This window comes from Callithrix jacchus, chromosome 1 (genome assembly GCF_049354715.1).
Source record: "Callithrix jacchus isolate 240 chromosome 1, calJac240_pri, whole genome shotgun sequence".
NCBI classification, from domain to species: Eukaryota; Metazoa; Chordata; class Mammalia; order Primates; family Cebidae; genus Callithrix; species Callithrix jacchus.
The window spans coordinates 95,480,091-95,507,479 of NC_133502.1; the positions used below are offsets into that span (position 1 = coordinate 95,480,091).

The 27,389-nt window shown below is 47.6% G+C and overlaps 2 protein-coding genes and 1 pseudogene across 7 annotated transcripts in view; 2 read left to right on the plus strand and 1 right to left on the minus strand.

Annotated features, from left to right (window-relative positions):
* The window catches only part of APBA1 (amyloid beta precursor protein binding family A member 1), a 229,307-nt gene extending 216,105 nt beyond the window's left edge, over positions 1-13,202 (plus strand). For all 5 annotated transcript variants that reach the window (XM_035302864.3, XM_002742872.6, XM_008995874.5 and 2 more), the window contains 3 exons: positions 5,277-5,396; positions 7,189-7,329; positions 9,367-13,202. In XM_035302864.3, the coding sequence (XP_035158755.1) occupies positions 5,277-5,396; positions 7,189-7,329; positions 9,367-9,438 (333 nt within the window). In that variant the 3' untranslated portion in view covers positions 9,439-13,202. The remainder of the gene's footprint in view (positions 1-5,276; positions 5,397-7,188; positions 7,330-9,366) is intronic.
* Positions 13,203-20,446: 7,244 nt separating this feature from the next.
* Positions 20,447-20,838, minus strand: LOC118153983 (NADH dehydrogenase [ubiquinone] 1 alpha subcomplex subunit 1 pseudogene; annotated as a pseudogene). The gene has a single exon (XR_013533035.1). The product of XR_013533035.1 is annotated as an NADH dehydrogenase [ubiquinone] 1 alpha subcomplex subunit 1 pseudogene (transcript).
* A 166-nt stretch (positions 20,839-21,004) lies between these two features.
* On the plus strand, positions 21,005-26,928 carry LOC118145716 (uncharacterized). Its single transcript, XM_054253969.2, has 5 exons — positions 21,005-21,035; positions 21,147-21,208; positions 21,275-21,897; positions 22,620-22,656; positions 26,768-26,928. The coding sequence occupies exons 1-5, from the start codon at positions 21,005-21,007 to the stop codon at positions 26,783-26,785; spliced, it is 771 nt and encodes a 256-aa protein (XP_054109944.1). The 3' UTR covers positions 26,786-26,928.
* The last annotated feature ends 461 nt before the right edge of the window (positions 26,929-27,389 follow it).

Sequence of the window (27,389 nt, forward strand, 5' to 3'; positions counted from 1 at the left end):
GAGGAGCTGAATTTTGATGTCTATAAATGTAACCTCTATAGAACCAGAAAACTAAAAGGCCCAGTGGTGATGAAAGAGATGTAACTGATGAAGATGAAGAGTAAGAAAAGCACTGCCTTCGTGGCCGCCCATAGTGAAGAAGTACCTAGCTGGGCAGACCCCAATCAGAGCATGGCTGAACTTCTTCCCTGCCACAGTGTGCCAGGTGTTGAATGGGGAAATGTGACAGTCCATCTATAGACCACCCTGGCTGTCAGGAGGTATAACCACTGGTAACAGCCAGAATCTCCAGTACCAAATACAGACTGACTTCAGTGGGTTGTATTACCTTTTAAAAATTCTCTAGAAAACACACCCCTTTTTGCCTGCACCTGGACAGATGTGTGCACCGTACTACCCCCACCCCTCAGGCTACTGCAGGGCAGCATCTGAGCCACTTGAAGGCTGCATGTTCTAATTTCGTTTCCATGTATGTCCAGGCTCTCTACAGTGACTTTGACAAGCAAATCTTATCCTGATGAATCAGTGCTTCTCAAACTGATTGGACCTGGGGATCTTGTTAGAATGCAGGTTCTGATTCAGCAGGTATAAGGTGGGATTCTGCATTTTCAACAGGCTCCCTGGAGGGGAAAGCATCACTAGTCTGCAGGCCATGCTTTCAGGAACAGGAGTCCAAAGCATGCATTCTGCATCTGGCCACTTCAATACTGGTTTACCATTTCCCCCCAGGTTACAGGAAATGGATTTCTAGAGTAGAATTATAGGTAATGACTTGCCTTACTCTTCCTACTTCTTATTTTTCAGGTCATAATTAATTCCCAAGGCATAACTATTGGTGGGTGGAACATTTTACAGGCTGCCTCTTTCCATGCCTTTGCCTCTGTGGTCCTGCCCTCTGGATTTTTGCTCAGTTTTAGAATAGCTCACAGCTTCCCTTGCTTCCCCAGGAGCATCATGGTTCTGCTCTGCCGTTGCTATAGAGACCATCCTGGCTTCTCTTTTCTCTCCTCTTCTCTGGCTTTCCCCTCCCACCAGATTTCTTAATTTGCCACATGGTTCCACTGTTGTCATGGGGACCAAGTGACCCTTTATTTAATTGGCACCTCCGATAAAATGGCAGCTGAGAAATCCAAGTTAATGGGACCCAATGTGAAACATTGGTTAGGAACAGCAGAGCAAATGCATGGTCTGGTTATTTCAAATTGCTATTTCTCTAAGCTTCATCTTGAAACACATTTTCCCCAATCTAGAAAATCTTTCACTGAGGGACAGATGAGGCATCTTAAATCAATTCACAGAGGAGGAAAGAACCCACCAGAGCAATGTGAATTTTTAGGCAACATTGAGAAAATAGAGTCATTCTCTTGCTTTTCGGTATGTTGAGCAACACTTTCTGTATCACACAAGCATACCTAAGTATCTCAGTGGTTAATAAGTGTAAACATTCAAAGCAGGTGGCTTTGCCTGAAGGGTTGAGGTTCTAACAACATGCTCCTGTCCTCCTATCTGCATCATTCATCTCTCTTCTTTCCCACTAATTCCTAGTCTCCTGGTGTGTGATTAGATAGAAAGAAAAGGATGAAGGGACTCAAGCTCCCTCTAGGCCCACAGATATGTGCTTAGTACCGATATTTTCTCTTGTCCAGCTTAGGAGAGGTTGCATTTCCCTGAATCTCCAGTGCCTAATGCATTTCTTCACATAATAAGTGATTTGTAAATATTTATTGATTAAGCTGATGGGAAGGAGGAAGCACTCAAAGCAGTTGGAAATATTTGCATGAATGTCTGAACTGCTCTCCACGGACCTCCCCCCCGCAGAAGAAGCCCACTTTAAATTTTAGGAATAGGTTTAAGCATAATGGTTGAGATTTGGTATCACAGGCAAAGGCATTTAGGAAAAAGCACATTAAAGGAGGTGCAATCACAGAAATTAGAACTGGTAGAGACGTTGGTGAGCTCCATCATTTGTTGTGAAGATGAGGAAATTGAGGTGGGACAAGGGCAAACAAAGGGCCTCAGATCCTGCTGATTGGGGTGGCAGAAATATAACTTCAGTTCAGGTCTTCTGACACACGAGAGTCTTCTTCACCAGGCTGTGCTCATCCCATTGTCAGGAGCAGAAGGCCAGAGCGTCTCCCGCTGTCAATGGGGATGATGGGACCTGCTGCGTACGGAAGGCCTGGATCCTTCGAACATGTGCATTTCCCCAGGGAGAATCACACTCATTCCATTGCTCTGCTTTGGAATCATTTCCTTAACCAGAGCAGTTCCCTGGAGATGTTCCGAAACTACCAGGAGATGCCACATGAGTGTGAACACCAAGTCTCATGGTACATGGAGACCACAAGCTGAGCAACAGCCATGGGGAGGCTCAAGTCCTGCAGAAAGCAGAGGAATTCAGAGCACTGGGGAAACAGATGCTGACAGCAAAATTCATACATTTGGAGCACAAACTAGAACCAAAAATCAGTAGGGAAGCCAAGGGGTGGGGGACTTATGAGGACCAGGAACCCCGAAAAACTCTTGCCACATAAGAAAACGAACAAAAACAATGACCCCAATTGAAGCCTGGAATGTGGGGACACAGATTTGTTTAGTGGCTAACCCCATGATCTTTGTGGAGCAAGCCTTATTCACAAAAGACACACCCAGTCACGTATATGAGGCATTATGACCTAGAAATACTGCATATTTTGAATATGAACAGACCTAGGATTGAATCTTGCTGTGTGTGAATATGAGTGAGTCATTTAATATCTCTGAGCCTCAGTTTCCCCTTCTATAAAATAGGAATCATTATGGCCACCACATTAAATGAGACAGCTCCGTCATTTCCAGGTCAATGCCAGTCAAGAGTGAGTGTTCAGTGACAGGTAGTTACAGTCATTTTGGTTCAGTTAGTTTCATCATCAGGGTGGGTTTTGATGCAACAGTGATTTTGAGGATCTTAGTGATCTTTGGGGTTAGCTGTATGGTGACTGGGCCAACCAAATTTCCCACAAGCTGTCCCCCTCACCCCACCCTTACCAGCACCTGCTCTCACTGAGCACACTGGCTGCAGGTGTGACTAGTAAATTGACATCTTTGGGTCTAGTCATCCATGGAGAGATTAAACCACCTGGATGCAGGTTAGGCTATTCATTGTTCCACAGTGATAGTCTACACCAGTTCATCACAAAATTGAGTGTGCACCCAAATCTGGGAGGTTTGTCGTTTACAGATTCCTGGGTCCCACCCCTAGGTTTTCTGATTCAGTGGGGCTTGGGTAGAACCCAGAATTTGCATTTCTAACAAGTGGCCAGGGGGATGCTGCTGCTGCTGTGTGGGGTTTAAGAGTTATTGGTATATACCTGTTGGCCAAGCATAGTAAAGCTGGATTACCAGAGGAGAATTAGCCCCCCTCAATCTAAAGCATAATTTGTAACTCAGATACAAAAAGGGTGCAGGTCACTTCTGCCACTCCAAGATGCACTCTTGCTACAGATTCTGTTTGCACTGAAGTTGCCTAAAACCAGCTTCTAGGCAGGGTGCCTGAGCAGGGAATCCATAGTCCCAGTCCTGACCCCACAGAGCCCTTGGACAAAGCAAGCTCCATGTCTATGTCTTCATCTTTAAAATGTGAAATCTAAGTCCTGACCTTGCACTGAAAAAGATTTGGTAGACTGCTCAAGGAGTAACAGCAGTACTGGCTGTGGAATTTGCAGAATTCTATTTATAGAAAAAGAGGCAAATGATCACCCTTCATGCTTGCTTTCCCTGGATTTAATTACTGTTCTTTCCAGGTCCTCTTTCCACTTTACTCATACAGGGCACAAACTGGACCCATTTGTGAGCTGAGCAGGTGCTGTCTCTGGGTAATACTGTGCGCTTGGATAGAACAGAGCTTGTCTTTTCCCTCAGTAGCTACTCTCTTCCCTGGTAGCTATTCTCTCCTGGAGGAAAAGTTACCCACTTCTCCTCCCACCCACCCGACAGTTCCCTTTGGAGGAATGGGCCTGGGGCTGACCTTCAGTGGTTTCCCAGGCAGCTGGCCTTGTAGATGAGAGTCCGATTGGGCAGGCGCTTCCCACTGAGGGCTCTGACTCCCGCTGCCTCAGTTCTTGTAGCAGGGCCAGGGGCTGCAGGGCCTCTAGCTACAACAGTTTGGTCTGTTTACCCCAGCATGCAAACAAGATTCTCCTGCATATCATGACTTGAAAGGGGTGGGAAAGCACGTGCTATTTGCCATTCCTTCTCCCTCATCTGGCAATCAGGAGCTTGTTGAGGCAGAGCAGGCAGCCTGGGGAGAGTGGAAGATGGACATTTGTTTCAGAGCTGAGTTCCTTTTGCCTGGCACCCTCCTCTAAGGGGAAGCTGACAGTTGGGCCTGCAAGAGCAAACCTTCCCACCACTCAACTGAGGGCAAGTGTAGCCTTGTGATGGTTTTTCTAAAGATGCTTCTGAGCAGACCAGGGCTTTTGTCACTGCTGTGAGTCTGATCTGGGGACAGGAGCAGGAGCCTGAGCTTAGCTCAGACCACAGTGAGGTGGAAGCTTTCTACACAGGATCTGAAATTAGTCCCTTTTTTGTAGTCAAAGACCAGCTTTCCCTCTATGCTTCATTTTAACTTAGAGGGAGAGGTGTGTCATCAGGAATCATGAAACTACAGTCTTAAGCTGTATTTCTTCCCCTTCCTTCTCCGTCAAACCGATCCTGCAACCCTCCCCATTCCCCCAAGGAGGCAACACTAATTGGAGTCATCAGTTGCTGTGGGAATGCTGATAGCTGTAAAATCTCTAACTGGCAGAAAGAATGGGAAAGAGGAGCATCAGAGACCAGAGAAGACAGCCACGATGCATCGGGCCAGTTTCTCTGAGTTAGAAGTCCTTTATTAGAAGAGGAGCCATTGCTAGAGTTTATCTTTCAGGGAAAAAAGGTCCATTTCCCACTTCCATTTTTCCTGGCTGGGGGAAATAGTGTGCCTCCTTCATCTTTGAAGGCAAAAAGCACATCTGACACTTCCTCATAGTTCCACAAGTACTTTGATCAGATCCCCTCAACCCAGCCTACTTCCCAAAAGGAAGGCGTTACCACAGGAACCCCATCTATGCTTGGACTGAAAGGGCCCATCTGCACCATGTGGCATCTGCTGTGGGTAGGTAAAGTTGAGCAGTGACTATACCAGACTGGACACTGGAGGCCTTCAGGCAGCGGGTTTGCCTTTAGTGCTGCCTGCTTTTGTTTATGCTGTCTGCCTCAGTGGGCACAATACCAACTGTACTTTATTCATGTTTAAGGGCTTAAAGAATCAGTCCCGGGTCAAGCTGAATATTGTGAGATGTCCTCCAGTGACCACCGTGTTAATCAGAAGACCAGACCTTCGCTATCAGCTGGGTTTCAGTGTCCAGAACGGAATTGTAAGTAGAACACCTTCCACACCCCTTTCCACAATGTTGACAAATAAAAATGTAGCATGGCCTTTGATTTTTTTTTAAGCCAGTTTGTTCCCTAAAGGAATCCATCAAGGAAGAGCATGAATGGGTGAAGCAGGCTCAGCTCCCTCTGTGGACAGACTCCCTTCAGCAGAGATTCCCACCCAGAACCCAGCATTTCTGTGACATGCAGGGCTGCCCTCCCAGCTGCCAGCTTGAGAGTTTGGGATGTACCCCCCAAGGGCCTCCTTGCCTCTGGGCTGTCCACCCAGGCTGCACAGAGTCCCCACAGAGCAGCTGACTCCCAAGATGGTATAGGGGCTGGGCTCAGTTCCCACAGTCACAAGTGAGATTCAAACAGTTCACTGTTTCAGTGATCCTTCAAACCTTGGCCTTCAGGCAAAGACAGGTGGATCACTTGAGGCCAAGAGTTCAAGACCAGCCTGGCCAACATGACAAAACCTAGTCTCTACTAAAAACACAAAAATTAGCTGGGCATGATGGTGGGAACCTGTAGTCCCAGCTACTCAGGAGGCTGAGGCAGGAGGATTGCCTGAACCCAGGTGGCAGAGGTTGCAGTGAGTGGAGATCCTGCTACTGTACTGCAGCCTGGGTGACAGAGCAAAACTCTGTCAAAAAAAAAGTCTTACGTAATTAAAATATCATTCCAAATACACTTTAAGGTTTAGAAATACCCTTGAAATTCCCAGTTAGAGTTGAAATATCCAGCCCCACTTCCTGCGTTCTTTGTACCTGAGTAGCCTAGTTTGCCTGTTAGGAGAGGACCTAGGGTTACTCTTACAGTTTAGCTCTGATATCGTCTTTTCATTGGTTTGTACTTGCACTTGTTTGCTTTGTTCATAAATAGTATTAAAAGTTCAGATATGAACAAGGAGTTGTTAAATAACACCTATGGGTCCATTGGGAAAACACCTAAGGAATGTTTTGACCCCAGACTAGCTGAGAGAGCAGTGGGGTCACATATCACAGAATCACACAGCACGTTGCTGCAAGATGTCACTTGCAATCTTGTCTGCATCCACTTTTAAATAAAGATGCATGGTCTGGAATTAAAAGTCAACTTAGTAAATTCAGACCTACTCTTTTGGGAAAAGTCCTGTTGCAGTATGTGTGAGGTGAAGGTGGAGGGTTCATCAGCCCTGCCTGCAGCCTTGGGTCACCATAGTGCCCGACTGTGCCATCACAAAATCCAGCCTCACTATCATTTCTGTGGGAAGGGAGTTTTAACAGGGGCCTCTGGGTTGGGAAACTCTAAAGGAGCCTTTTCCCTCCAGCCAGCCACACTTTGGAACACAGTGGAGTTCCAGCCCCACTGTGGGCTCAGGCAATCATGACCCTAAAAACAGTCTGCTGACATTAAACACTTCACTGCTTGAGTCCCAGTCATGACTGTAGGAACTAACACTAACCTGTGTCACACTGGCTGACAGTTGGAAAACACTGGCGACTCTGTGACAGGCCCAAATGGCCCTTTTTACCCAGCCCCAGCTGGGATGAGAAGTAGAATTCAGTGTGCCATGAAAACCAGTGATGTGCTACAATCTCTGTGCAAGCTGCATGAACAAGCTGGCCGTATGGGCTGACAGCACCTCTTTTTTGTGTGTGAAAAGACACTAAGAGATTTAAATGCCCAAAGCCTAACCATGTTGGTTTCTCTAAGAAGAGAGTGTGGGGGCAGGGAGCTTTTGGGAAAAACGGCCTTCCAGCCCCACCACACTCTCTGAGATGAGGGTAACTGGGCCTTTGACTCTGGCAGATATGCAGCCTCATGAGAGGGGGAATAGCTGAGAGAGGAGGCGTCCGTGTGGGGCACCGGATCATTGAAATCAATGGACAGAGCGTCGTGGCCACCCCCCATGAGAAGATCGTCCACATTCTCTCCAATGCTGTTGGGGAGGTAGGAGAGGTCTGGGGCTGGGGGTGGTGCTGATGGTGGTATCTGGTTCCCCTGCCTCATGTGCACTGTGGCCCTGAGCAGACCTTCCAGGAAAGCTCCCTGAGTTTCCAATCCTGAACACTCCCCAACAATCAGACCTATCTGTCTCTGACCAAATGCCAAACCCATTAGTGAGCAGTTGTCCAGGAGCTCCTCCATGAAATGGAATCAGGTCACCCTCAGCCTTCTCTTTCATCTGATGTGCTTTCTCTTTTCAACACTCAGCTTCATGTTGCTTTTTTGTATGGCTGCCTGAGTTGCCTCCATTTTCCCCAGTTAATCTCCCCAAATATACTTAAAAGATTTAAGTCTTAGACTCAAGTCAATCAATAAAGTGGCCCACCAGAGGTGTGACCCCAGTGCAGTGTGGCATGACATTTCATCACTGCTGTCAGTCATCACTGTTGCCATTCATCACTGCTGTCAGTCATCACTGCTGCCATTCATCACTGCTGTCAGTCATCAATGCTGTCATCACTGCTGCCATTCATCACTGCTGTCAGTCATCACAGCTGTCAGTCAGTAATTGCTGTCATTCATCACTGCTGTCAGTCATCACTGCTGTCAGTAATTGCTGTCATTCACTGCTGTCAGTCATCACTGCTGCCATTCATCACTGCTGTCAGTCATCACTACTGTCAGTCATCGCTGTCAGTCATCACAGCTTTCAGTGATGACTATCATTCAATTACTATCATTCATCACTGCTGTCAGTTATCAATGCTGTCAGTCATCACTGCTGCCATTCGTCACTGCTGTCAGTCATCACTACTGTCAGTCATCAGTGCTGTCAGTCATCACTGCTGTCAGTCAATAATTGCTGTCATTCATCACTGCTGTCAGTCATCACTGCTGTCAGTAATTGCTGTCATTCACTGCTGTCAGTCATCACTGCTGCCATTCATCACTGCTGTCAGTCATCACTACTGTCAGTCATCGGTGCTGTCAGTCATCACAGCTTTCAGTCAGTAATTGCTATCATTCATCACTGCTGTCAGTCATCACAGCTGTCAGTCAATAATTGCTGTCATTCATCACTGCTGTCAGTCATCACTACTGTCAGTCATCAGTGCTGTCTTTTATCATTGCTGTCAGTCAGCAATTGCTGTCATTCATCACTGCTGTCAGTCATCACTACTGTCATTCATCACTGCTGTCAGTCATCACTACTGTCATTCATCACTGCTGTCAGTCATCACTACTGTCATTCATCACTGCTGTCAGTCATCACTGCTGTCAGTCATCACTGCTGTCATAATTGCTGTCATTCATCACTGCTGTCATCACTACTGTCATTCACTGCTGTCATTCATCACTGCTGTCAGTCATCACTACTGTCATTCATCACTGCTGTCAGTCATCACTGCTGTCAGTAATTGCTGTCATTCATCACTGCTGTCAGTCATCACTGCTGTCATAATTGCTGTCATTCATCATTGCTGTCATCACTACTGTCATTCACTGCTGTCATTCATCACTGCTGTCAGTCATCACTACTGTCATTCATCTTTGCTGTCAGTCATCACTGCTGTCAGTCATTATTGCTGTCATTCATCAGTACTATCAGTTATCACTGATGCCATTCATCACTTCTGTCAGTCATCACTGCTATTCTAGGGCTGATTTGTCATCCTTGTGTCATCTGCCAAGAGAGGCAAGGGAGGCAGGCGCCTGAGAAGCCTGAAGCCTTCTCCCTCCATTTTCAGAGACCTCTTTTTAAAAGGGTAGGGTCTGGTGAGAGCAAGAGCAGTTGACTGAGAAATAAGCCTTGCCTGGTTTTTGTTTATTTCTGTCACCCCTAAGCTTTTGAGAAAGTCAGTGGATTCCACTCTTCCTGGAGGCCACCCTGGGTCAGGTCCCTGGTGGTGGCTGGGCGGTAGGAGGGTATCTTCAAGGCCCTCTATGGGAGAAGCACTGACTCTCTCTCCAGCCCTGGGCAGTGCCCCTGCAGCCAACCCCCAGCCTCAGCCCCCACTAAAGTGTATTCTGTGCCCTCAGATTCACATGAAGACAATGCCAGCTGCCATGTACAGACTGCTGACGGCCCAGGAGCAGCCCGTTTACATCTGACCACAGCCTCACATGGTGGCATGCATGGAGGACTCTCCTCATTGTGGTTGTGTTTCTCGTGCTGCATCCCTGTGTCCACTGAGACATTCCCCTCTCATGCCCAGCATTTGGTTTTACACAGGAAGAGAAGAATCTGCAAGGACCTCTTTACTCGCTCCAATTTGCTTTTTTTTAAAAATACCAGGGAAGTTTCGTATGCACTCCCTTGAGGATGGAGAGCGGCCAGCACCCACCTGGTACCAACCCAGGACCATCCAGGAGGGCCTTCTGGGGGTGTCCAAAGGTGGGCTGTCACTGCCTAACAGGGAATCCTCCCTTCCCAAGAGGTGCAGACCTCAAAGAAAGAGCTCCTGGGGCAGTGAAGCAGCTGATTCAGCAGTGCCTAAAACCCAGTTGCTGATCTCTGCTCTCTGAGTTTATCTGTGGGAATGTGGTAGTATCCAGGGCCAGCTCACATCATTAAGGTTATGCACTGCCTGCCATGTAGTTGGGGCACCGTACATTATTTCCTCCCAGAATCTCTGAGCCAACCTTAAACCTCTTCTATCGCTAGTTTTAATTTCAACATATGTGTGTTTTCTAATACGAGCCTTCTCACCCCAAGATGAAAGGGGAAATAACTGCCTTGGGCAAGGACACCATAGAGAGACCTTGGGAATTCATGGGGCACCCAAAGCTTTACCAAGTTGTCCTAAAATTTATCAACCATTAGATAAACATAGGCAGGTACTGTCTGCTTCTCTCTCTGTATCTCACACACACAGTCCTTTTGCATATCACCCTTCCCTGCTCCCACCACCAATGAGACAAGCTGAAGATTAGACAAACAGATCCCCTGGAAAGTCACCTCTCTGGGAGGCCCCTTCCCTGGCAGGTGGCCAGGCACCCAGGGGCTGCTCAGCCTCGTCCTGCCCTCTCTGCAGCTGAGGCCGAGCCCCTCCAGCACCACCTTGGCTTAAAGCATCCCCCTCCCCCCGGACTCCCCTCCCCTGCAAACACACATCCCAGGAGTCTGGGGAGGAGGGACTGTTCCCTGCAAGGTGAGGCTCCAGGCGCCATAGTGTTGTGTTCTGGCCCAAGGTAAGACCAGCTTTCTTCTCTGCTCAGGGTTACTAGGCAGAATGTGATATTGGAAAGACCAGAGCAGTACATAAGCCACAAAATTAAGGGGTCAATAGTAACCTCAAGTTATGCCTAAGAATCCCTAGATGTGGCCCAGAAACAAGGTCTTGCTGCCTTGTGGGCCTGAGAGCGTTTTTAGCTGGTGTGGAATGTTCTGTGTTTTCATCAGGTGCCTCATATTTATGGCTTCCGTCTTGGTTCAGTGTAGATGTTTTAGTAATATTATAATTCTGAGCCAGTTTTCACTTATTCTTGGTCCAAAGAGCATTTTGTTTTTATGTGAGGTGTGATTTGGCTTTGCTTTTGTTTCATTCATGACCTCAGTAGAGACAGGGGAAGAGAAACTAATATATTTTGTAATTAATATAATTCCTGTTCTCTGCATCCAGGATATTTATGTTGTGTCTGTGGAAATAGGAACTCAGTGAGCAAATGTTGGGTAGCATGTATTAATAGAGAGAATGGAGGGATTTCAAGGAGGGAGAAAAGTGACTATAACAAGATTAGGAACAAGAGACTTCAACCAGAGACCCTGTGATCAATTCCCTGAGACCTCTATACCTTCTGAGTTTTCTGTTTAGAATCAGGGAAGCTCAATGCCTGAAAGGAACAAGCAGCAGAACTCTCAGTTTCACGGTACTACAAAGGAGCCCTAAGGAAGGGAGGCCACTGGCTGCCCAGGTGCCCTGTGGGGAAAGTGGCTTCTGCTACTGCAGAGTGGCATGGGGTGGGGCCAGGGGCCCTGGGTTGGGCCATAAAGCTCCCCTGGACTTCTTTGAAGGATGCTTTACAGAATGTTGCTGGGAGACCAGCCTCAAGGTTAATCCATCACAAATGTGGGGACCAGGAAGGAACCATGACCCAGGTTCTTCATTTGCTGTAGCATATCTGGTAATACAATGAGACTCTAAAGAGTCAACAGCCAGTTCATCTTTCCTCTGCCAGTAAGAGTGGATAGAACAGGAATGGAGTGTTAATGGTGGTATCTCAGGCATTAGGAGCCTTGGAAAATCATTGCAGGGGCTCATGCTTGTCTGCCCCCAGGCACCTGGGCAGCACCAAAGAGGCCACCCTCGATTGGCCAGGGGACAGAACTCCAGTAGCTCGTCCCTGTACAGCCTGGACGTAACAGTCACATATCTTCACCTCAAGGAGAAATTATACTTTCTATTCCTATTGCACAAAAACCTTGTAAACTTTGAGAGGTGCTGAAAAAGCCAATTCTGCAAGCTCTCCTAGAGGACTGACACTGTAACGTAAGAGTGAGATGATTTTTCCAACACATTCCTTTGTGTTAATCCAGGTGTGTCTTCACACCCAGTGAGTGGAAGCTGCTGGAGCTTGGTACTTCCCACCCAGCTGAAGTGGATTCTTTTTCCTGCTACCACTGGGGCAAGGGAGTGAGCCTAGGTATGGTCACCCCAGCAGCCGAGTCTTAAAAGTGAGTCGCTAGATTTTTGAAATTCCCAAGAGAAGTGGTGGTCTCCTTCCCTTCTGTCATCCCAGTATATATAGTTGTATATGTAAATAACTAAATACCCCATGTAACAGGAAGGCTATGTACAGAGCAGCCTTCCCAAATGCTTTGAGGGAACAGAGCCACTGTGGCCACTCTGCCAGGGTGTGCTGGTGGCTCATCTTTGGAGATGAACTCCCACATTCACCTCCCCTTCCTGGTCCAGGCAGAGGCACGAGAACCCACCCTGCCTCTTCTCCAATGTGAGCATTTCAGGGAGCCACGGTCAGCCTTGGGTTCACGGGAGGAAGAAACCCCCAAAGACCAATGCCTGGAGCCCACGTCTCCAGCAACACCTTCCTCCCTCACTAGAGCGGGCTCCTGGGGGATGGAGCGCATCACAGGGGTGCCAAGTCCCTGCGCACAGGTTTGCTTTCTGAACATTGCCCATCAACACCACCTTCAGGGAGTCCCAGAGTAACCTACTACCTCCCCCATCGCTCCTCTGCCCCCCTCACCCTGTGGGCACCAACACCCCCCACACACAGATAAAAACCATCTGCAGAGCCCTTCCTGGGTCCCTCGACCCAGTGGTGTAGCCGTTACCAATGTTTACAACCAGGGGCCGCCCCTCCTTGATGTGTTTACTCACATTCACAGGCCGCCTGTCGGTTTGAGTTTCATGTCTGTCTCCTTCCCTGGCCTGGGTCAACTTGAGCACATGACTCTGATCTTTCTTCCCCTCCATCAAGGCAGTGTGTGAGGATTGTGTGGGAATGACATTTCTTGTACATACTTAGCACATCACCTAGAGTATGAACTTGTACTATTGTTCTGTAAAGAGGGTGAAATAGAGCTTATTGTAAAGCGTCGGGAGAAGTATAGTATTGTATTTGTAACAATATCGTTCTTTGTATACACAAAACTCAATGATCTATATATAAATATAAATAAAATTATAAATAAAATATATCTACACATGAGCCTGGAATGTGGACACCACACACCCACTGAATGTACTTCCTCGACAGTCTGGTCACTGGTCCCTCCCTCCCTCCTCTGTACTGTGGCCACAGTCATCCGGTTTGAGGTTGTGATGTATTTACTGTGCTATCTTCCTTTATTTAACTGAACGCTAATGTCTGTATAAGAGTTGCTGCAACAATAAACAAGAACTTCACCTCTTGGCCTGGCCAAGTCTCTTCTTGTTGCAGGGAAGCCTCGGAACCGTGTGATGTGTTTGTCTTTTCCCTAACAGACTGGCTCCTGCCCACCCTACAGGCACGGCTTTGCCTCCCAGAGCTGAGCAGTTCTCTAAATGAGCTTTTATTCTGTGGAAACTGACTTGGTTTTAGACTGGAAAGGCTGTGTTCTCCTGCCCCAGTTGATGCTTCCGTCTTGTGAGTCTCCTTCAAGCACACTGAACAGGAGAAAGAGACATTCTCTGGATTTCATACTTGACATCCTCCATGAGGCACGGAAAACAGGAATTAATTCTCCCCCAACCTCAGTCATCTCCCCTAAGGGAGGTGCCTTTTTTTAAGGGACTAAATGGACAGTGGGAAACAGCGCCCTGAGGGTCCCACCCAGAGGTTCTTTGAGAAGGTTCTGGAAGGTTTCCTCTTGGTGCTCTTTGCAAATTCACTTTTTGAAGTTTGCCAGGCACGCCCTCCCTGCTGTTAGGGGCATGCTGGGGCCCCAGACTCCTCACCACAAAGTGTCCAGCCCTGTTCCAAAGCAGAATGCTGGCCAGGCCTTTTCTCTGCACATCCCCCTTCCCCATCTTCCCTGCAAAGCCTGTTGCAGTTCCCTCAGGTCCATAGCTGCTGAAAGCCCTGAGACATGGAGGCAGGTCCTGTGGCCTGGCCCTGAGAGGCCCCTTCTCCTCCATCCTTCTCACAGCAAGCAGAGTGTCCCACCACCAAGACAGCTGCTGTTGAATCAGATGGGAAGACAGCATGTTGAACTGGTGTCTGTGGAAGTCACAATTTGTAGAATGACAGCTAGTCTTTATAGCACCCTCCACGTGCCAAGCATCTTGCAGAAATGAACTTGGTGACTCCCCACAACACCTCTAAGAGGGAGAAGCTTTTCCTGATTTATCATCATCTCCATTTTATACAGGAGGAAATGGACACAGAGGGTTCCAGCACTTACGCCCAGCTTTCCAACAACTCCCACCTGTGCTGGGACGGGCTTGTCATTGTCCAGATGAACTCAGTGTTAGACTTCTGGGTCTCTTTTGGTTCTTATGGTGTTTTTCTTCCAGGTTTTTTTCCATTGATTTGCAAACCTCAATCTCCCATTCAAACCAGGTGCCCCACTTCCCCAACCCCAGAGTGGAATTGGGCACTGGCCTGGGAGAGGGGTCTTTCTCTCAGTTCCCTCCTTCCCTCCCTGTCTCCTTCTTTGGGTCCCTTTATAGGAAGGGGCATGGGCAGGAGGTGCACAGAGGTTCCCCTGCATTAGGAGTTGCCCTTGGGAAGGTCACAGGCCTCTCCTTGCTAGTTCATTATGCTGATCTAGTTCTCTCAATGAAGACACACAGTTGGCAGCAACCAGGCATTGGGGGTCCCTGAACCCTGGGCCGCATCTTCCTGCTGACCCCTTAGGCCACAGTCCTCTAAAGCAGTGATCTCCACCGTTTCTGGCACCACAGACCAGTTATTTACATGGAAGACAATTTTTCCAGAGACTGGGTGCCAGGGTGGGGGGTGGTTTCAGGATGATTCAAGCACATTACATTTATTGTGCACTTTATTTCTATTATTATTACATTGTAATATATAATGAAATAATTATACAATTCACCGTAGAATTGTATAATTCTATGATGAACTGTATAATTCAGTGGGAGCCCTGAACTTGTTTTCATGCAACTAGATGGTCCCATCTAGGGGTGATGAGAGTCAGTGACAGATCATCAGGCATTAGGTGCATGCAACCTACCTCCCTTGCATGCACAGTTCATAATAGGGTTCCTGCTTCTATGAGAATCTAATGCTGCTGCTGATCTGATGGGGTGGAGCTCAGGTGGTAATGTGAGCCAGGGATGGAGAGCAGCTGTAAATACAGATGAAGCTTTTGTTGCTTGCCTCCACTGTGTGGCACAGTTCCTAACAGGCCACAGACTGGCACCAAACTGTGCACACCTCTTCCAGCCAGGTTGTGTCCCCAGCCCTGTGCAGCCACCTTCTCCCCAGTGGGGAAGCTCCTGCATCATCCAGCATCCATTCTCCTCACCCTCCAAGGAAGGGAGGGGCACCCTTGGCCATCTCTCCCCTGTCCATCCCAGAGCCATGGCTTCCTGTCTCACTACCCACAGCACCGCACCTTCTGCTGGTCTGGTCCCTCAGCAACATGTAGCTAAAACAGATCTACATCCATGTGCAGGGAGGCAAGTGGAAGGCACAGGACCCCAACCTTCACAGTGATGCTCTTAGGATCTGCCTCCCAGAGTGATAAGGTGAGTTAAGAAGCTCCTTTCCTGAAGTCTGCACCCATCCCCCGCCAATGGCAACATCCCTCTCCCATTACCCAGATGAAAATGAAAAGGCAGTTGGTGGGATGGTCTAGTTTTTGAACTGGCACCTCTCAGCAAGCCCCCTGGAACTGCATCTGTCCCACGGGAGACCACAGTCCCCTGATGGATGGTGTCTGCCTGTATGGCTGGGGTCTGCCCCCACCAGCAAGGCTGCTCCTACCATAGACTATTCCTTAGCTTCCCCCTCTTGGCTTTGATCTTAGATGAAGTTGCAGAACTAGAGAAAAAAATCCACTCAACCATCTTGATGCACATAGAACCACTTTATTTAGGTCAAGATCTTCTGTGATTTTTGCTTCAACTGTGTTCCTTAGACCCTCTGAGCTTGTTCCCTCATCTGCAAACTAGTATCCATTTCAGGGGGACCATGTGAGGATAAGCTAACACATAGGAAGCTTTCGGAACGTGCCTGGCTCGTAGCGAGTGCTGAGGAAGTACTGGCTATTGTGGTGTTAGAGCAAGCTTGCCGCCTTTCCTGGGGCCCAGCAGGTGCAGGTCCTCATCAGCTTCCTGGAATTTCCAGACCCCCTGGGTACACCAATGAGAGCCACAACTCAGGAGGCTCCCCAAGCACTTGCATGGCTTAGTGTAGGCCACCCCCAAACACCCCAAGTCCTAAACGGCTGATGTACTGAATTTCATCCAAACGCATATTTTAGCCCTTGGGGAAAAATTCTGGATGCCAATGCATACTTTTTTAAAAGTTAAAAAACACAACTCCATAACAAAGATGAAATGAACACATATCAGAGATTTATTAATCATTAATGATGAAACAAGTAAGATGGTAAAGCTGGTCCAAACAAAATTTGGAGGACCTAAGTATAGACATTTTAAAAAGAATGTTAGAATAAAATTACTAGGTTAGAAATAAAACTGGTTGCGGCTGGGCATGGTGGCTCACACCTGTAATCCCAGCAATTTGGGAGGCTAAGGCAGGTTGGATCATCTGAGGTTGGGAGATCGAGACCAGCCTGGCTAAGGCAGTGAAACCCCACCTCTACTACAAACACAAACATTAGTTGGGCATAGTGGTGGGTGTCTGTAATCCCAGCTATTTGGGAGGCTGAGGCATGAGAATCGCTTGAATCCGGGAGGCAGAGGTTGCAGTGAGTCAAGATTGCACCACTGCACTCCATTCTTAGTGACAGAGCAAGGCTCTGTCTCAAAAAAATAAATAAATAAAAATAAAGAAATAAAACTGGCTAATGTCCTTAAGGCAATACAATTATAACTTTTAGGGTTATCTTTCTACCAAATAGAAATCATTTGCATCTCTAGTTGTGGGCTGGAAGAGGGCAGTTGGATGGTAATCAGTGCTCTGCAGAAAAAATGAAGCATGGAAGAAAGAATTGAAAGTGGGGAAAGGTGCAATGGCTCACGCCTGTGATCCCAGCACTTTGGCAGGCCAAGACAGGAGGACCAGTTGAGCTGAGTTCCAGACCAGTCCGGGCAACAGAGTGAGACCCTGTCTCTACAAAAATAAAATAAAATAAAATTAGCTGGGAGTGGTGGTGCAAGACTGGAGTCCCAGCTACTTGGGAGACTGACATGGAAGTATTGCCTGGGCCTTGAGAGGTTGCGGCTGCAGTGAGCCGAGACTGTGCCCCTGCAATGCAGGCTGGGTAACAGACTGAGACCTTGACTCCAATAATAATAATAGTAATTGAAATCAGGAGCTCAAACAGGTATTCGTACACCCATGCTTATGGTAGCAATATTCACAACAGCCAAATGACAGAAGCAACCCAACTGTCCATCCATGAGTGGGTCAATGCAACATGGTACCAGCACACGCTGGGGTATTATTCGGCCTTAAGAAGGAAGGAAATTCCAGCACATGCTAGCATGAGGGCTCATCACTACTGGAAGGACATTATGCTACATTAAATAAGAGCCACAAGAAGATAAATACTGTACAATTCCACTTACATGAGATACCGAATGTAGTCAAATTCTTAGAAACAGAAAGTGGAGTAGTGTTTGCCAGGGGCCACAGGGAGGAGGAAATGGGGAACTCTTAAGTAGGTGCAGAGCTTCAGTTTTCCAGACAAAAATAGTCTGGCAGATCAACTGCACATAAATGTGAATGTACTTTACACTACTGAACTCTACACTTAAAAATAGCCAAGACAGGAAACTTGATGTTACATGTATTTAACTATATTTTTATTTTTTTTTTAATTAATGGTTAAAATAGTGGTTTTATGATATATTTTACCACAGTTTTTAAAAAAAATGTTTTTAACTAAAGCATAGAATGTGTTTGGGGGTTGCTGTTTTATGTACATTGGTTAGGAAGGCCTCATGAAGAAGAAAGGAGGGAGGGCCCTGTGGATGCCTTAGGGATGTGTGTTCCAAGCTAGAGGGACAGCAAGGACAAAGGCTCTGAGGCCAGACCTTTCAGGCAGGGCGTGGAGGAGGCCCTAAGAGCTAAGAAAGGAGAATGCAAGTGGCTGAAGATGCAGCCAGCAGGCAGGGGTGGTGGTGGGTGGGAGATACAGGCGGTTATAGGAGCTTTTGGTGCTACACACACACACACACACACACACACACACACTCTCTCTCTCTCTCTCTCTTTCTCATTCTGTCTCTCTCTCTCTCTCTCATACACTTCATTGCTAATTGCTTCCACACACTTTATCACACTCAACTCACACTCCACCTCCTCTGCACTCTCCCTACTAGACACCCACATTAGGAACTAAGTTGGCAAGAGCTAGGATTTGGCGCCCTCTGGTGGAATCACATGAGAAATGCCAACTCCAGGTACCTGCCAAGATTACCAGGCATTTGAGTGAAGGAGTCTTGGCCACCCATCCTAGGCCCCTTGTTTTCCAGATAAGGAAACTAAAGGCCCCAACAGGGGTAGGACTTGCTGGAAACTACACAGTGAGTGGAAAGCTAGAACCTCACTCCCTGTCTCCCAGACTAATGCTCCTTTGTATGATCCCAGCTTTTGACAGGGGTTTGTAGACCCCATCTCTACAAAAACAAAAAAACAATGGTGGACCTCATCTCACTCCTGGCCAGACCCAGGAGGCCCTGGAGGCAGACTGAGTGCACTACTGTAACCTCAGTTCTCCAGAGTCTTTGTGACAGTGGAGCAGCAAGCAGCCTAAATAAGCTGCCTTCTAGTCCCTTTCTCCAGGTGGGGAGAAGCAATTCCTGGAAGGCCGAGGCTACCACTGTGGGAAGTGGGAGGCAGGAGGTGGAAAACACAACCTCCTTCCTACCCTGGACCCCATTATCCAGGGGCCACTCCACATTCTGCTCCTATTGTCCATCTCAGACAGCACAACTAACCAGCTACTTACTACCTTAACCACCTCTTCCCCTCCACTAATTGGAGGTTCTTATGGGCAGAAGCCAAATCTTCCTTGACTTTCTCATCACCGTGGGTTATAATTAGAAGAGGAGTCACAGACCAGGGTTCAAGTTACAGCTTTCCTCCCTATCGTCCCTACCATACCCAGAGGCACAGCCTCCCACATGGTAGCATGTTAGAGCTCCACTCATTCATCAGTATTATGAGTGACATCTTTGGCAACTCACAAAGGAGTCAAACATTTATTTGTAGTCTGGTTTGGTGACACTATTCTTGAGGACAGAATTAGAAAAACTGAGTTTGCAGGAAATACCAAGTCATACTGAAGTTATAGGTGGGTGGCATTTGCAATAAAGATTAGTGAGGCAGGGCATGGTGGCTCACACCTGTAAACTTAGAGCTTTGGAAGGCTGAGGCAAGAGGATCATTTGAGCCTAGGAGTTCAATACCAGCTAGGGCAATAGTACAAGACCCCCATCTCTGCAAAACAGAAAGAATTAGCCAGGCATGGTGTCACGTGCCTGTGGTCCCAGGTAATTTGGAGGCTGGGGCGGGAGGATTGCTTGAGCCGGCGAGTTTAAGGCTGCAGTGAGCTATGATTGCACCATTGCACTCCAACCTGGGCAACAGAGTGAGTTTCTACCTGCTTCCCTCCAAAAAAAAAGAAAAAATGAGAGAATATATCATTATTGTTTGTAAATTGTGTTACACATCCTTTATATCAAGTAAGTTTATAATATATATGCATTGTATTGTATATATGCACAGATGCACACTCACCATTTCCTCCTGGAGAACTGGTTATTAAACACTGTGAGGCAGTGGCCTCACAGGACACACAGTAGACCTCTGCTCAGCTCCCGTCTTACTGAAGTCTCCAACCACAGCACAGACACAGTGAAACGTTTCCACTGCAAAGCAATCTTTTTATTTTTTTTCCCCTCTCATATGCTCACTAGAAATCCTCCAACATTCAATTTCCATTAGTAATGTGATTTTTTAAAAAATTTAACCACTCACCAGTTCCAACCAGGCTCACAGTTCTGATGAGAGCTGACATTCCTTGAGCACCTACAGGATAGCAGGCAAATGAGCTGCATGGGCTCTATCACTCAGCTGCACAGCAATACGACAAAGCAGGCAATACCCCATTTTACTGATGAAGAAACTGACCTCAGATGTGGTAGGTAACTTGCCCACAGTGATGACGCAAACTTGATCCTGTCTTGTTTCTTTCCCATCCCCTCTTCCCTGAGGAGCTTGTGGTCAGGGGTGAGACCCGCAGGTACCCAGGTAGCTGAAATCCCAAGCAGAATGCTCAGCACAAGTGACATCCCAGGGAGGAGATGAACAGAAGCTGCAGGGAGCTTAGGGAAGGTGGATGGAGCTGCTGGAGCCGGATGCGCAGCCTCCGGGGAGCAGGGGGCACGGAGCGGAGGATTTGGCGGTGGGGAGCACAGCCAACCCGCGGTTGGACAGGAAAGGTGGGCTAGAGTTAGATATAAGGCCCAAGGAAGCAAGTCCATTTTCAGTTCCATTTTTTTTTTTTTTGCCTTTTTTTTTTTCATTTTATTTTTATTAAGCACTACATAACACACTGCATGCTACATAATATACTGTATAATCTTCTAGCAGGGGTAGATGACCATAACTGAGTTATTTTTTCATCATTCACGAAAATGCTTCTTTAATCAATGTTCTCCAAACCCTTTGACTTATAATAAAGATCAACTCCAGAGATGCGCCTATCTCTTTCCATCAAATTCCATGGATACAAAACATGAGCAACCCTTTTTTCCTTGCCGCTGTTAGTGAACTTGTGGATGTACGCAGTAGACAGTCCTGGAATAAGCAAGCACACGCCCATGGCGGCGAGTCCGGGGAGTATCTCGAACCACATCTCTGCCCCGTTACCTAGGCCAAAACCCTACTTCTGGGTCCTTGAAAGGTGACGGATCTCAGTTCTATTTTATTGTTTTATTTCACTCTTGACTAAAGAAGAGCTCTGAGTGGTGGCAGCTGGAAACTGCCAGTGCTGTTCTCACCCTTCAGCCTTCCTTCAGAGGAAGGAGCTTCCCAGCGCGGCTCGGTGCCACCACGGCGCTGCGAGCTGCAGATGCGAGGCCTGTGGCCATCGTTCCCGGACTGTTAGCCACGGCGATTTAGGAGCCTCAGTGGCCCGCGTCCTAGCCTGGCGTCCCCATAGGCTGGGACTCGCCCTGCTTGGAGGTGGCCCCGGCTCTCCTGGCCTTGTCCAGCCCGGTTTGTGACCCGCTCCAGCCACCTGGTGGCCCGCGGGGGAATACAGCAACCCCGGGACGTGGCCCGGCGGGAAAAGGAGTCTGCGGCCTGGCCTGGTCTAGATCCCTCCCCCGGGACGGCCTAGTCCCCGTCCCCCTCCTTCCTCAGTGTTCCCTCGGCTGATCATGGAATAAAACACCCCCCTCTGCTGCTTTTCTCCTCAGGTTATTTCCATTTGAGAACTAATGAGGCGGGAAGGAGACATCAGGCTGGAACCCAGAGGCAGGAGAGAAGTGTCCACCGACCCCGCCCCGCGTTCCAGAACGTTCCCTCCAGAGCAGCGGCTCCCACTAGGCGGGGTCCTAGGGTTCTCAGCCAGTCTGATGAGGGTGGCGTTTTTCCCGGCCTGGGACACCGAAGTCTCCATTCTGCGCCAGAAGCGGGGAGGGCCCAGGGAGACACGAGCACAGCTCGCCTGAGAGGCACCTGGCGTCAGCCTGCAGCGGCCTTTCCCTCTCCGGTGGGAGCTGGACTCCCAGAAGCCCCCACGGGGACACGGTCTACGCGCCTTCGACCCGCGCCCCCGCCAGGAGAACCGGACCTGCCACTGCGGCGGGGAGAATGTCTTGGACGATCAGCGCGGCGCCCAGGCCTCAACCCGCCAGAAACCGCCACGGAAGCAGCACCGCCCCCAGCGCCCCAGGAGGTGGGAGCCGCGCTGGAACCATTGCGAGGAGATCTGAAGGCCCCCGTGGCCCCCATCCTCCGGTAGGCCGGACCCCGGTTACCACCACCTCCCCACAATCTCCAGTCTAAATTATGCTGTTCCCGAAAACAGAGAAAGTGACCGAGGAATAATGTGGAAATGTAACAAGAGAGTTAACTATTGAAAGTTTAGCCATCAAAGAAATGCCTTTTACTAAGCTTTGGGTAAATCTCGTGGTCTTTTTGTGGTCTTATCTTGAGGATGGCTTCAACCTAGGCAAAATCCCCATAACAAAACACAAAATCCCTCCTTTCCCGCTGTTTATATTACAGCGAAGGAGACCCAAAAAATCAAGTTAAATAAGTAAAAGAGATGGTTATAGTTAGGGGCAGGCAGAGAAAAAATAAGCAGGGAAAAGTTAACAGTTCTAGAGGCTGTAATTTGCAGAGGACGGCCAGAAAAGGTCTCCTGAGAAAGATACATTGGAGTCAAGACTCGAGGGAGTTGAGAGGGCAAAACAGACACAGAAAGCAGGCAGATTGCTGGCAGGTGCAAAGGCCCTGAGGCAGGAACTCCTACACCTGTTCCAGGAAGAGTGTGGAGAACAGAGGGAGGGAGGGAGAGAATGTGAGGAGAAGAGGCCGGGAACTGAGAGAGAACCCTAGGACGGGTGGGAAGTTTATGCTGTGAAGTGACTCTAAGGATACTAGTGTCTATGCTAAGCAACGTGGTAGCCACCGGCTGTAGTGAGCAGAGGAAGATGTGATCTGACTTGTTTTAACAGGACCGCTCTGGCTGCTGCGCTGAGGAGGGCTGAAGAGGTGAGGCTGAATTGATCTTTGATTCTTCTGTCTCTCCCACCCCCAATCAGAGAGCAAGTTAGTTCTTTCTCCGACCCCCCCCCCCCACTTCCGCTTCCAAAGTAGTTCTCTGCTCAAAATCAGCTTCTTCAGGCCACCCTTCTCCATCAGATTGGGCGGATCCTTATTTTAAATCAATTTTCAATATTTATTTAGAAATAATTTTTCTGGCTATAAAACAAATGCATATTCACATGAAAACTCAACAATTTAGAAACATAAAAAGGGAAAAAGCAATCTTCAGGTAAAGAAGGTGGCGGCTTGTTCTGAGGAGGACATAGTGGAGATCATGAGACGTGGTCAGATTCAGATGTCAATCTTTACATATAATCTCAACATCCAGAGAGAATCACTGTGGCCCTTCGATGTATTTCCATTTAAACTGTGTGGACCATGTGTATTTCTCAGGCGCCCGCCACCACACCTGGCTAATTTTTGTATTTTTAGTAGAGACGGGATTTTACCATGTTGGCCAGGCTCGTCTCGAACTCCTGACCTCAAGTGATCCTCCTGCCTCAGCCTCCCAAAGTGCTGGAATTACAGGTGTGAGCCATCACACCTGGCCTGAAAACATTTTTTTTTGAGACGGAGTGTCACTCTGTTGCCAGGCTAGAGTGCAATGGTGCAATCTCAGCTCACTGCAACCTCCACCTCTCAGGTTCAAGCAATTCTCCTGCCTCAGCTTCCCAAGTGGCTGGGACTAGAGGCACGTGCCTCTACACCCAGCTAATTTTTGTACTTTTAGTAGAGACAGGGTTTCATCATGTTGGCCAGGCTGGTCTTGATTTCTTGACCTCATGATTCACCCACCTTGGCCTCCCAAAGAAAACCATTTTTAATGTCAATATATTATGCTATCTTATATACAATTTTTTTGTTTTGTTTTGAGGCAGAGTCTCACTCTTTCACCCAGGTTGGAGTGCAGTGGCACAATCTTGGCACATTGCAACCTCCGCCTCCCAGTTTCAAGCGATTCTCACTCATGCCTCAACCTCCCAAGAGGCTTATATACAATTATTTAAATGTTAATGTGAAATAATTTATTCTTCTTGCTGGGTATTAGGCCTATTTCCACTTTTTTCTTGCTATTTTAACTTGTGCTGCAATTAATATCTTTGTTCTTAAATCCTGAATCTTTCCTAATGGTATTAGCAATAGCACCAAAAAAGAAGTTCATATTTCCAGTTTTTTCCACTCCCATTCATACTCTCTGCTGCCACTGGGCTTTCTCAGGACCTCCCCGTGTGCCAAGTCTAATGGCTTTAGTTTGGCATTCCAGGGTCTTTAGAAACCTGGCTCTTACTTTTGTCCTGCCTCATCTTTGGCTCCTCACTGCTTCCAGACACGGACAGCTTTATCCTACACCCCATTCCTGCCCATGCAAATCCTATTCTGTCTTCGTGCCTTCTCCCAGGGTGAATGGCTTGCTGCTTTGTGATGCCTCTAGTATTTTTTTCCAGCATTTAGCACAATGGACTGTGATGTGTCTGCTCTGCCTCTTTTCCCTGCTGTTCTGTGTCACGTGGGTGGGGGCAGTGTCTGGCTCACTTCTTTCACCATTATGCCAGGATAGCACCTGGCACATAGTATATAACATGAGACTTTGTTGAAAGAATGACCAACAGTTAACTAGAAACATACGAAGGCAGCAGAAACATCCTTGTCTTAAGTTGTCAGCACCACGTCCTGGAAACAGCAATGCAGGAGGTATCACATCCAAATCTGACCATGTCTCATGACCTGCACTGTGTCCTCCTCAGAACAAGCCACGACCTTTACATGAATGACCACAGCTGCCTCCTAATTAGCCCAGTTTCCTCTTTTCTCCTCCATCCCATCCCTCATTTAGCAGTCAGAGTGATAATGAATCAGATTGCATCTTTCCTGTGCTCAAAACCCTCCAAGTGAGTCCGATCACACTAGGCGAAATCCAAGGACCTTGCAAAGCCCTGATCTGGCTCCTATCTCTGATTTCATTTCCTATTTATCATTCCCTTGTTCACTCCATTCCAACCACACTACTCCTTGAACACACACCGAGAACACTCCTGCCTCAAGGCCTTTACCCCTGCTACCTTTCTCCCAGTATCCCCGTGGCTGACTCTCATTTCATTCAAATTTCTGCTGAAATGTATCCTCAGCAGAAGGGATTTCTCTGAGCACCTCCTACAACACAGTACAGAGGACCGACCATGGTCACTCTAAGGTAGCAGTGCTCATCACTTCCTATCCATTCTTTTTCTTCATAGCCCCTTCAATTATCTTTTGATTCATTGTCTGGTTCCTTCCATTGAAATGTGAGCTCTATGAGGGCAGGGACTTCATGTGCTTTGTCCACTTCTCAATCCCCAGTACCTGGGGCTGCGCCCAACATCTTGTTGTCACTTGATGAATATTTGCTGAGTGAGTGAATGAATACAGGCATGAATGAGGGTGACCTCTTCTCTATACACCACAGGGCATGCTGAGGCTTAGATTTCCAGGTAGAGCAAGGAATGGGTTCTAGAGGATGGCTCAGCCTAGACAAAATGCCCTTGTTACAAATCCCATGGCAGGGATAACTTCTGAAAGGCTGGATATACTGCATATACAGCCAGTATCCCTGTGATGGCCTGAAAATACATTGTAAGAGAGAAATAATTCCTCTTTTCACCCATGGCTAGCTTCGTGGCTGAGGACCCTGTAACAAAACACAGATTAACAAGACAGAAAGCATACAAATTTATTTAACCTATAAAGTTCACGTGACATGCAAGCCTTTAAAACTGAAGAACCAAAGGAAGAAAGAAACTTAGGTATTTTTATGCTGAGTTTGATGAAGAAGTGGATAGGTGTAGACAGGTTATTATCTAATGGTAATAAACTGGGGAAACTTAAGCAAGGCCTGGTTGCTCACATTCCTCTCTGTGTCCTGGCATCTTCAGAGAAAAAGACATTCCTTTCTTCGGGTATAGGAAGGAAATCTCTAGAAAGGTTTTGTGATCTGCTTTAGGAGAAAAGAGTGAGGAGAAGGCGAATGTGAGTTTCCCACTTCGGCTGTTTTCTCAAATGCCAAGGTGGCATATTTTGGGGTAGTGTGTTGCTGTGATTTTAGTGTATTCCCCAGAATTCATGTGTTGGAAATTTGGTCCCCAGTGTGATGGGATTGGGAGGTATGGGGTCTTTAAGAGGTGATTAGGTCATTAGGAGACATTAGCCCTGCTCTTTCAGGATTGAGTTGATTCTGATGGGAGTGAGTTCTTGCTCTCAAGGGACTGGATTAGTTGCCAGGAGAGCAGGGTGCTATAAAGTGAGGCCATCCCTCATGTTTTTCCCTCCTTTTGCTCACGCCCACTTCCCTTTTCACTTCTCTACATGCTATGACACAGTACCAAGGTCCTTGCCAGAAGCTGCCACCATGCTCTTGGACTTCACAGTCTCCTAAACTGTGAGCCAAATAAAATGTTTTCCTTTATAAATTACCGAGTCTCAGGCTGGGCATGGTGGCTCACTCCTGTAATCCCAGCACTTTGGAAGGCCAAGGCAGGTGGATCACCTGAAGTCAGGATTTGAGACCCGCCTGGCCAACATGGTGAAACCTCATCTCTACTAAAAATACCAGCATTAGCCTGGCATGATGGCATGTGCCTGTGATCCTAGCTACTAAGGAGGCTGAGGCAGGAGAATCACTTAAACCTAGGAGATGGAGGCTGCAGTGAACCAAGATACACCACTGCACTCCAGCCTGCGTGGCACCACAAGACTCCATCCAAAAAAGAATTACCCAGTCTCAGGTACTCGGTTATAGCAACAGAAAACAGACTGAGACATGTGTCCTTAACTTCATCAACGTCCACACATATTGTAAATACCCCTTCCTTCAAAGGTGCAGCTCAATTTCTCTCCCCTTGAGTGTGGGTGGGACCTAGTGGTTTGCTTCTAATAAACATAAATGATGGTATATCACTTCTAAGATATGTTATAAAAAGAATGTGTGGCTTCCATCTTGGGTGGGCTTTCTGGTTTGTGACTCTCTCTCTCTCTCTCTCTCTTTCTCTCTCTCTCTCTCACTCACATGTCTCACTCTGGGAAGCAAGCTGCCATGTTGTGAGCAGCCTTATGGAGAAGCCTACACAGTGAGACCTACATGGTGAGAATTCTACATGGTGAATTCTTAGTAACCAGTGAGAAACTGACGCCCATCCACAACTGCATAAGTGAGCTTGGAAGCAGATCCTCCAGCCCCAGTTGAGTCATAAGGTGAGTGTAGTTCTAGCCAACCATTAGATGTCAGCCCTATGAGAAACCCTGAGCCAGAAGCACCCAGCTAACCTGCTCCTGGATTTCTGACCCTCAGAGCCTGTGACATAATAAACGTTTGTCATTTGGGGATAATTCATTACACAGCAATAGATGACTACTGTGGTCACCATGTTTTGAATAATGCCCTGCAATAAGTAATTCCACACTGCCAGTACTTGTCTTTCCAGGTGACTTTCTGTAAGAAGTTCCTCAGCTTACAGCTTCTAGAAGAAGATGGGGGGAGCACTGAAGCCAGTCCTTTCTGGCACCAGCAACGTGGTGAGTGTAGTGAAAAAAACATGGGCTTCAGGGTTGGACTGGGCTGGATGTAGGCTCACTTAACCAACTGTGTGATCTGAAAGGCATGACTTAACATTCAGAAACTCCTTTTAATCATTTGCAACTGGTGATAG